This window comes from Megalops cyprinoides, chromosome 6, assembly GCF_013368585.1.
Source record: "Megalops cyprinoides isolate fMegCyp1 chromosome 6, fMegCyp1.pri, whole genome shotgun sequence".
NCBI classification, from domain to species: domain Eukaryota; kingdom Metazoa; phylum Chordata; class Actinopteri; order Elopiformes; family Megalopidae; genus Megalops; species Megalops cyprinoides.
The window spans coordinates 16,487,481-16,496,683 of record NC_050588.1 but is presented as its reverse complement, the minus strand read 5'-3'; the positions used below and the strand labels follow the sequence as shown (position 1 = coordinate 16,496,683).

The following is a 9,203-nucleotide window of genomic DNA, read 5'->3' as shown; positions in this document are numbered from 1 at the left end:
TTAGGCATTTCTAGAGGGACAGCACTTATGTTACTTGCTTTGCTTGTCAAGCCAGTAGGTGTTGCTGCATAGTCCCCCTTACACACAGCATAAGCGTCAGCACGGCACTGTACACACACCAAAAAAACAGGCACGACAGTTGGTGGACGTCCACGTGGGGAGGGGCCACGTGATCAAGACATGGCACAAAATGGCTTTCAGTACCAGCATGCTCAGGGAGGAGAAATGTCACAAATAGCAAAATGACTTTCCAAGTCACTGCTTCTCAGAGCACCGTTGTTTGTGTTAGTGAATTCCTTTTCCACTACACACCACCGTAACCACCTCTGTTCCTTCATCTTAGGAATTCAGTAGGTTTATGGTTATTTTGCTGTTAAATTCCTCCAAACTGTTTAGATCAAAAATCAAGATTATTGTCCTTGGCTCTTACATAATTTCATTCAAATTCCCTTAGGCTAGCAAAAGAGAAGCAGAATAGAAGTATCACCCAACGTTGGGATTTGTCTTAATTAAGGCTCTAAATTTAAGTCATACTTTATACAGGAATTAATCCTTTCAGAGGTGCAACAGAGGACCCGTTTGACAGTTTGTCCATTTTTTTAACCTCACAGCGAAAAGGTTGGAATGCAATGGTTTCGTGGCCTTCAGTTAGTCAAGCAGGATACAAATGACTACTGTTAAATTCCTACCTCCTGAGCATGGTTGCAAAGCCATTTATTCCCTGCTTGAGTTTGCAATGTAAAGGAAAGAATAATCAGTTTTAACAGCTTGATGCAAAAGCAATGCACACAACTATTAGTATTACAAAGTCTATTTGTAAAAAAAGCATTACCTATTGTTATTATATTTGCTCTGGTGGTTGTAGGTACTGAACTAGGTGCTTAAAAGTAAATGTTGCTTGTGGTAGCCCTATTTGCTTTTCAAACAGTAAATTTATGGATGAATACAAAAAAGAAATTAAAGAGTGTTACATCACTGGATTTTCTAAAATAAAGACTTGATTTGAGATTGCTTCAGACTTGTTTTAGATGCTTAATATTAGGATTTTTTCTCTTTTTGGATAGTTGAATTAAGCAATGATATTTATTAATAGATGGCATTTTAATAAGAAAGCACTGATATTAAGACCTCAGAAATGAGATACAAAACCTTTTTCTTATGTTTTATCAGTGGATACAATGCGCTTTGTATAAAGACAATAAAGAGTAAAGACAGGTGACATTGCAAGGACTTTCTGTAAAATGGGTACTTCAATACATGGTTTGAGTTACACATAGTTTCCCCACCCCAGCCCACTTTACAAAGATTTACATGCAGTTCAGCGTTGCAACTTTTGAAATGGTTTCTCTTAACTGTGTCTGTAGTGAGAGCCAGTCCATGGCTGTGTTGTTCGAACTGAGAACTCAGCCTTCATGTGCTGCGCGTATGTACTTCTGTAGAGTATCCACATCCAATTTTCAATCACTGAATCCAGAACTTGTGGGTGTTTACACTTCCATTTCTGGGGAACTAAAGCCTCACTAAAGTCTACCCCAAAGAAATTGCTCCCAAAGAAAATGCTTTTCCTTATTACCAAAATAGCATGCTGTCCTGCATTTCTGCGCTGTGGTCTGCAGGCCAAAATAGCAGTAGACATGAAGCTCGTGCAAAATTCAAAATTCAAGACCGTTAATTATATGGCCTGATGAGTCTGTGGCATAACCATGGCAACTCAAGTGTAATTATTTTCTTAAAGGTATTCTATAAAACAAAAACTCTAGGGAACCAATAGACTCTTCCCTTTAGAACTGTGAAATCTGTATAGAGTTGTACAGTAGTGTTCATTCCAAAGGGTGAATTAAAAAATACCCGTCAAATCTTTGAAATAAGGATGTAGCACCATTAGCAACTAGATGCCTGTGTATGCCTGAACATTAAGGGTAGTGTCTCCTGATTTCAACAGAGTGCCAATGGACTGCGTCACAACCTGTAAATCACCCAAACTGTTATAGTTCAGTAATCTCCTGTTGCCTCGACACTTTTTCAGATTGTGGGAGTGGATGAGGTTGTAGCTTTTTAGAAGAAACCATCATGGGCATAGTTTGATAGCACCAATATCATTGTATGAAGGCATTGCACAAGAGCAGGTATTTACATTCCTTTCAACTGCCTTACTCTGTCTCCTACCTACTCAGCAACAACCCAAGAATACAGCTCAATTATTTGGTTCAGCATACAAAGATATTTGCACCTTGAAATCAGTCACTGTTAAGAGGGTGAGCCAGTATTTAAACACAGGAATGCAAGTGCTGAAGTTCACTTTCATGGTCAACAGTCAGTATAGCATCTGCTATACTTCAGTCAATGAATTAAAACTTTGACAATGCACCATCCTACATCTGATACCACTCAGCACTCGGACAATTTCCATTTGTGTGCCTCAGTAAAGTCTAATGTAATCTCAGGCCATTCAGATAAGAAGCACTCTTAAAATGTTACTTTTTAAATTACCTAAATTTGAGAGAATCTGCATCTATTATAATATAAATCACTGAGTTTGTTCTCTTCAATTGATGGTAAAAAATGGTAACAAAATGGTAACAAAAAAGCACAAGAGATGTCCGGAGTTTACAATTAAACCTTTGGAATTAGTAGAAACGTGTATTTTTATTAGCTGTGCTATGTACCATTGGTGAGGAGAAGTGAGTTCACAGACAATGGTATATTGCATCAACTAGTGAGAATTAATACTATGACCACAGAAAAGCTGAGAACAACATCTGCAGGTGAAGGCTTGTATATTGCCCCCTACAGGGTGAGGGAATGAACAGTCCTTTTTGTTAACAGACTTTTTCAAGTCTGTCTGTGAATGTAGCTCTCATATCCTGCCAGATTAACTTATCAACAAAACAAAGGCTAAAAAATAGAATGGACAGAAACTTAGTTAAAGTGCATCTAGGCTGAAATCAGGTAAGTTTTTAACAATGAGAACAGCAAGTCAAAACTAATTACTAGTTTCTTCCATATCATCCTGCAAACTGCAGGCAATATGAACTCCATAGCTGATAGATTATGCCTCAGATAATAACAGCATAGCATTTTGATGTCATTAAACCTCATGAAATATTAAGGCGTTTGTCTAAGCACCAGGTGTCATAACGTGCATTAATTCAAAATTGCATATGTTTGGGCTTTACAGTTCAGACTACTGGACCACACAAGACAAGTGTAAAGAACACATCGTCACACCATCGCTCAGAAGCCTGCAATATAACATATGCTGTTTATACTCCTGCTGACTTATTCACACAATTGAAAGCACAATCAATCTAGATCTTAGACACATCAGATAAAATTGACCATAGCCACTCAGGTAATCACATTATAGTTGGCAAGTCATGGGAACGTGGCAATCAAATTTGCCCTTACAATAAACAAGAATGTGCTTTTGTCATTTCTGTGCTGTTGTCTCCACCTACAAGCTGTGACAGCTAATAAGATGTACAAATACTGTCTCTTCACCACGGAGTACCTGTTTCCTTGAGTGGTATTCAGGGTAGCAGTGGAGCAGAACTGGTTTCCTAATTACTGAATTAAGTGTCATTATGCAAATATGATTTCTGATGAAATATTTCTTAAGAAAATGAATAAAACTAACAAAAAATGAAGTTTATTAGTTTTAAATCTGTTGCCATGATAGCCATGCATCTGTAGATTAAATAATTAGAGATGATAGTAAAAATATTTTGTTGTTGTACCTTTGAATTTATAGGTGTAGTTTCTTTTAAACAGTACCTTTTTGAGGTACAGCTCAAACTATATAAGCTCTTGTCTCTACAAAAACCACATAATACCACACTTCAAACCCCAAAACTGAAAGATTCATAAATAGTATTTCAATAGATCCAAAGTGCTCAGTTGCTTATGGAGCTCAAAGGGTAGGCTTGAGATTGGGGTCCACCACTGTTTCTCTGTCAGGAGATTCAATGTAATTGGCTGCCTCCTGCAGCTTCAACAGCATAGCCATCTGTGAAGGAGAAGGAGGAGGATGGGAGAGACAGAACAAATGAAAAAAACATAGAGTGAAACAGTGAGAGAGTAACATCATGCAAATGGCCATACCATACACCACACAGGAGTATGTGAAGTCAGTGGAGTTAAAATGGAACCAGCAGCATACTGTGGAGTACAACTGAGCATGCAATTATCTGATAGGCAGCTCTGGGGAGATGTAAAGGGAGATCTTTTTTAACCAAATAAAACACACATAAATTGTTATGGATTACATTACAGGTCACTGGTTAAAAAAACTATCCCCACACAAGTAGTTTGGGTTATAGCAGGGACTTACAAGTGGGTCAGACTCCATGGAGCTGGGTGGAGTCTCCTTAGCGGGCCTCTCCTCACTAGGTTGTCCCGGGCTGCCAGGGCCCATGCTGGGAGGGGGCAGGTGGTAGAGCTTGGCCTGGTCTTGCTGAGCAGAGGGCCAGGGCAGAGTGCCCCTAACCCACTCCACTGGGTCCTCCCATGCTGCCTTCTGACCGTGGACCTGCGGTGCAGCAGGTCAGAGCCTCGGGTTACTGCACCCCAAAGGACCTCCGCACTTACATGTTCCCATCTTTTTCAATAGGCATTCAGCATGCCTAGATGCTCCCACCTCAAACAGCAAGCCCCCCAAAAAGGGCATACTCTCGCCTCGTCTAGCTGGCTGTCCAAATCAGCTGGTTCACACACTGTTCACACACACCAACACGTGTCCTGTGTAACACTCCTCGACAAGGTGTCTGATGTGACCTACCTTTATGCCATCCTTGGCACCCTCCTGCAAGTAGGGGATGATAGAGTGGTTCCACAGGTCTATGAACCAGGAACGGAACTCCTCCACGGTGACTGGGCAGGACAGGAAGAAGCAGGGCCCTACACCCACACACGCACACACACACATACAAGTGGTTACTGGGGAGCACCAGAGCATTGCCAATCATCCTCCTTCCTTCAATACATTAAACAAACCCTTGTTAATCTCTTCAACAAGGATGGGAAATGTTTCATGATAGTACCAGCAAAAGCTCTCTTTTGATCAAAATTGCCAATTCTAGACAACCTGAACAGGTATGATCTTAACTTAGATCAAAACAAGAACAATCTTCAATCCTGATTTCTACCCACACACACACTTGCACTTACATACAAACACACATACACACACTCACACTACTGGGTGTTCCCACAAAGCTTTCCCCTTCTCCCAATAACAAAGGTAGAATACCAATGAGGAAGTCCGAGGTACTGTGCTTCTCCAGGAAGGTGTGTAGATGGTACCAGAGCTTAGGCACCCAGTCCAGCACCCTCAGCAGCTCTTCGTTGCTTGTGCTACCCTCCTTCTCTGCCTCCATTAGCTTCCTGTGCAGGTAGCGCACCAGAAAGCCGTTGGCAGGTTCCACATTGTTGGAAAAGGTCACCATCCTGGGGTTGGGGTAAAGGACAGGAAAATGAAACACAAGATACCTGTGAACATTAGTATAACAAAGAGGAAACCTGAAACTCCTGCTTCACTGTAGTTTGAACTTGGATATTGTGCAGCACGGTGCCAGGCTCTCACCTGAAGCTGAGGTGCAGGCCATGGTTGGGAGTCATCTTCACAGGCTGGTTGGTTGTTCCAATTATATAAGGACTAGCAGGAGATAAAAAAGACAATTTTACTGATGAAGCCAGCAGGATATATGAAGATGTACAACATGAACCCGAATGACTTTTGAAGCTGGTACCAGCACCAACTCAGCTCACCATTTGTGATACTTGCAGGTCAGGGCACCGTTGACTAGCTCGCTGATGGCTGCCGCATCACTAAGGTCATCCAATATGATAACCAATGGTATGTCTCCTGTGCTGGTCTCTCGATCAATCTGATTGGCCAGGTTAGACAAGTACAGCTGAAGATCCTAAAAAAAGGAACAAAAACAAAAAAACAAAATTGGTGGCAAGTAATTTGCACTCAGAGAGTCATGCAACGGTTAAAGCCAGCTAGTGCCACCTCAGCTAGATATCACGTGGCTATATGTGGCCTTTGCATTAGTAAAATTTGCAACCCTCACCTTACAGGACTGGCGGTGCATGTTGTAAGTGATGGCCACTCCCGGGGTGACCTCACGGCCGCTACGCTCCACCAGGTATTCGGCCAGCCGGGAGGTGAGGTAGGTCTTGCCCGTGCCACTGGGACCCGTGAGGACAAGCCGGCGGTGCTTAAGCAGCAGGCTGATGTAGTGCTGCATCATGGGCTTCGGAATGAGTGTCTCAAACACCAGGCTGTCCACACACTTCTCCCTCAGGCCTGGACACAGGCACAATGCATTAGGCCATGACCTCTTCACATTACATTGCATTACATTATTGTCATTTAGCAGGCGCTCTTATCCAGAGCAACTTACATAGGTTATAACTGTTACATGTTATCCATTTATACAGCTGAACATTTACTGAGGCAATTCTGGGATAAGTACCTTGCCCAAGGGTACAACAGCAGTGCCCCAGGAGGGAATTGAGCCAGCAACCTTTCGGTTATGAACCCAGCTCCTCATCACTATGCTATACTACTGCCCCCACAGATACACCTGCATCTCACCTGCAGATACTACATTTAACATCTGTGAGACATCATGATAATGAGGCCTGGTTCAAGCCTAGGCATCTCAAAGGGTGAAAACTCATCCCTATCCCCATGAGGTGAAACAGCTGGGTGCATCTGCTTTTGACTTCTCCCATGTATGAGTCCAGCCTGTCACTGGGCCATTACTCAAACCCATAAAACTACATCCACATGATATCTTTATTGTGACGGAAGCCGCAGATGAAAAGCAGAACCTTCTGGGTGTTTACACATAACATTCAGTGGTAATTAGCTGACACTCCATATCAGATAAACGCTCCAAGAAGCGGCAAGCATCACAGTAGGAGCTGCAAAGGCTATGTGGCTGCGTTGCTCAGTTTGTTCCACACTGCTTTGCTGTATCACATGACACTCATAAACAAACTGGAGTGCAGACAGTCTGGTCTAAAAATAGACACAGACCCTCAGTGGGGAGCCCATGCCTCTGCCGGTGTGACATTTCATCCCCAAGACCTGAGTTTGGGGGCTCTGGGCACATTTCTGTCCACTGTCTGAGACGCTGACCATCTGGGCATTGGCTGACATTCAAGTATCAGGAATATCACTCTTCTAAGGCTGCCTCCAGCACTCTGCTATTCCTGGCCAGGCCACCTTCACTCCTGTATTGCCCTCTCACCAAGCAAGCTGGAAATGGAAAGAGTACTAAGCACACCCTTGACTGGTTGAGACTTTGCACCAAATTCATTTTCAGGTTACAACTAGTTTCTTTTGCAAATATGATTACTATATACAAACCAATATCCAAGGTCTCTTGTAATAGCTGGAATCAATAATAGGTTGTTTGACACAGCTGTCAGCCATGATATGTTTTGATGTAAGCTAAATTAGAATGTTCAAAAGTGATTCATCGCACTGGAGAAATTATACTAGGTTACCGCCTTGGAGATTCATAAGTTTCTCTGCTGAACTACACAAACCACTCTGAATTACACAATCTAAAGGGGGATTTATTATTTTATCACAAAATTTGACCACCATTACACAAAGATTCTCAGTCAAAATCATGTTTTGCGCATACTCTGCTGTGCCAGCACATTATAACCCTACACAGCCAAAATTAAATGCTGGGAATGGTAGGCTAGTACAGTATTTTGTGATTGCAAATGTATTTTTATATAATTAATTGTAGATGCCATTCAAAATAATACACATTATATTAGAATAATTATAAATATAAATTTCCTATTTTTTCCTGACAAAAACTTCAGATTTCTTTTCAGTACATAAAGTAGACATTGCGAACCTGTATTGAGCATGTACTGGGGAAATGAATGGAAAGACAGTGAGAAACAGTGGAGCTTTATAACAAAAAAATTCACAGTAAGTAATATAGTAAAGATGACAAAATATTGTCACTATTGTTACAAAATCTATGGCTATAGAAGGAGTGGTAAAATAAATTCAACTGAAATAGTTTTCTAATTTTGAGGAAATCAACCCATCCTTGGTAATTGAAAGTGAAAAGTGGTGATGGTGACAAGGTGTCACTTACGCTATTTGAATACCTTCTGTAGTCCCTCCACATTTTCTCACACTTAGCTACTCCCTTATAACATTTATGCTTTACAGTTAACAACTCTCTCGAAATGAGCCCCAGTAATGGTGTAGGCATGTAGGAAAGGGTGTAGTAATGGTGTAAAGGTGAGAACAGCAATGACATAATGCATTGGAGTTTAATTAAAGTCAAAATTTTCACCAAAACGCAGCCTGCTACCGTAGTCAGGCAAACTACAGTTACTTAGCTCGTGTTAGCTATCTCTGTACTTTAATTTCTGTTGCACCACCTCATTTCACTTATATTTTTGAATATAAGAAGAACATTATTTGGCATATTTCTAAGAAAAATCACAAAGACAAAAGAGGAAAAAAGACAGAAGCTGCATTCACAATATGTCTTTCTCCAATACATCTTCTCTGAAAAAGTTTGAATAACCTTACACAACTTACCAGAGGGGCATGGCCCCATGGATGGGTCAGTTACGTGCTAATTTTTCATTACTATTCAAACCACCTATGACCATCTAGGAACTTCTCACCAAAAAGAGAAGATAAAGTTGAAGAAGCATGAATCCATATATCACACCAAATACCTATTGGGGCCCCACACACAGGCAAGGTGAGTCTGGAGTCTCATAATCCCTGATCTGATGTGTGACCTACCTTTCAGGGCCACGGCGATAGAGCAGGGGCTCTTGCCCGTGCAGCGGGAGGGCATGGTTTCAGGGGCCTCACCCCCCAGCACCCTCTTGATGTGGTTGATGTGGTAACAGTAGATGGATTCTGTGGATAGTCCCAGGCTTGAGGTGGGATCCACCTTGGCTATATAATCCTACCGATGAGAAAAGTGCTTGTTTCAGTCATCTATGTGTACTGGACACAGAGACAAGCCCTCATTATGTTAGGCACAAAAACATACCTTGAAATCCTGGGTGATAGCTGTGTCCAGCCCCACCCAGTCTGTTCTTGGATTGATCCACACCCATCCAATGAAGAACTCTAGCTGTTTCACCTCCTTCAACAAGCCAGGCATCAGAGCAGGAATCACATAAGGGGTCAG

At 41.7% G+C, this 9,203-nt stretch overlaps 1 protein-coding gene across 2 annotated transcripts in view; it reads right to left on the bottom strand.

The window, feature by feature from the left end:
* Positions 1-2,604: 2,604 nt before the first annotated feature.
* The window catches only part of LOC118778820 (neuron navigator 1-like), an 84,951-nt gene continuing 78,352 nt past the window's right edge, over positions 2,605-9,203 (bottom strand). For both annotated transcript variants that reach the window (XM_036530565.1, XM_036530566.1), the window contains 9 exons: positions 9,063-9,158; positions 8,807-8,975; positions 6,075-6,310; positions 5,767-5,921; positions 5,582-5,653; positions 5,249-5,445; positions 4,778-4,896; positions 4,331-4,528; positions 2,605-4,006 (listed from right to left, as the gene is read on the bottom strand). In XM_036530565.1, the coding sequence (XP_036386458.1) occupies positions 3,911-4,006; positions 4,331-4,528; positions 4,778-4,896; positions 5,249-5,445; positions 5,582-5,653; positions 5,767-5,921; positions 6,075-6,310; positions 8,807-8,975; positions 9,063-9,158 (1,338 nt within the window). In that variant the 3' untranslated portion in view covers positions 2,605-3,910. The remainder of the gene's footprint in view (positions 4,007-4,330; positions 4,529-4,777; positions 4,897-5,248; positions 5,446-5,581; positions 5,654-5,766; positions 5,922-6,074; positions 6,311-8,806; positions 8,976-9,062; positions 9,159-9,203) is intronic.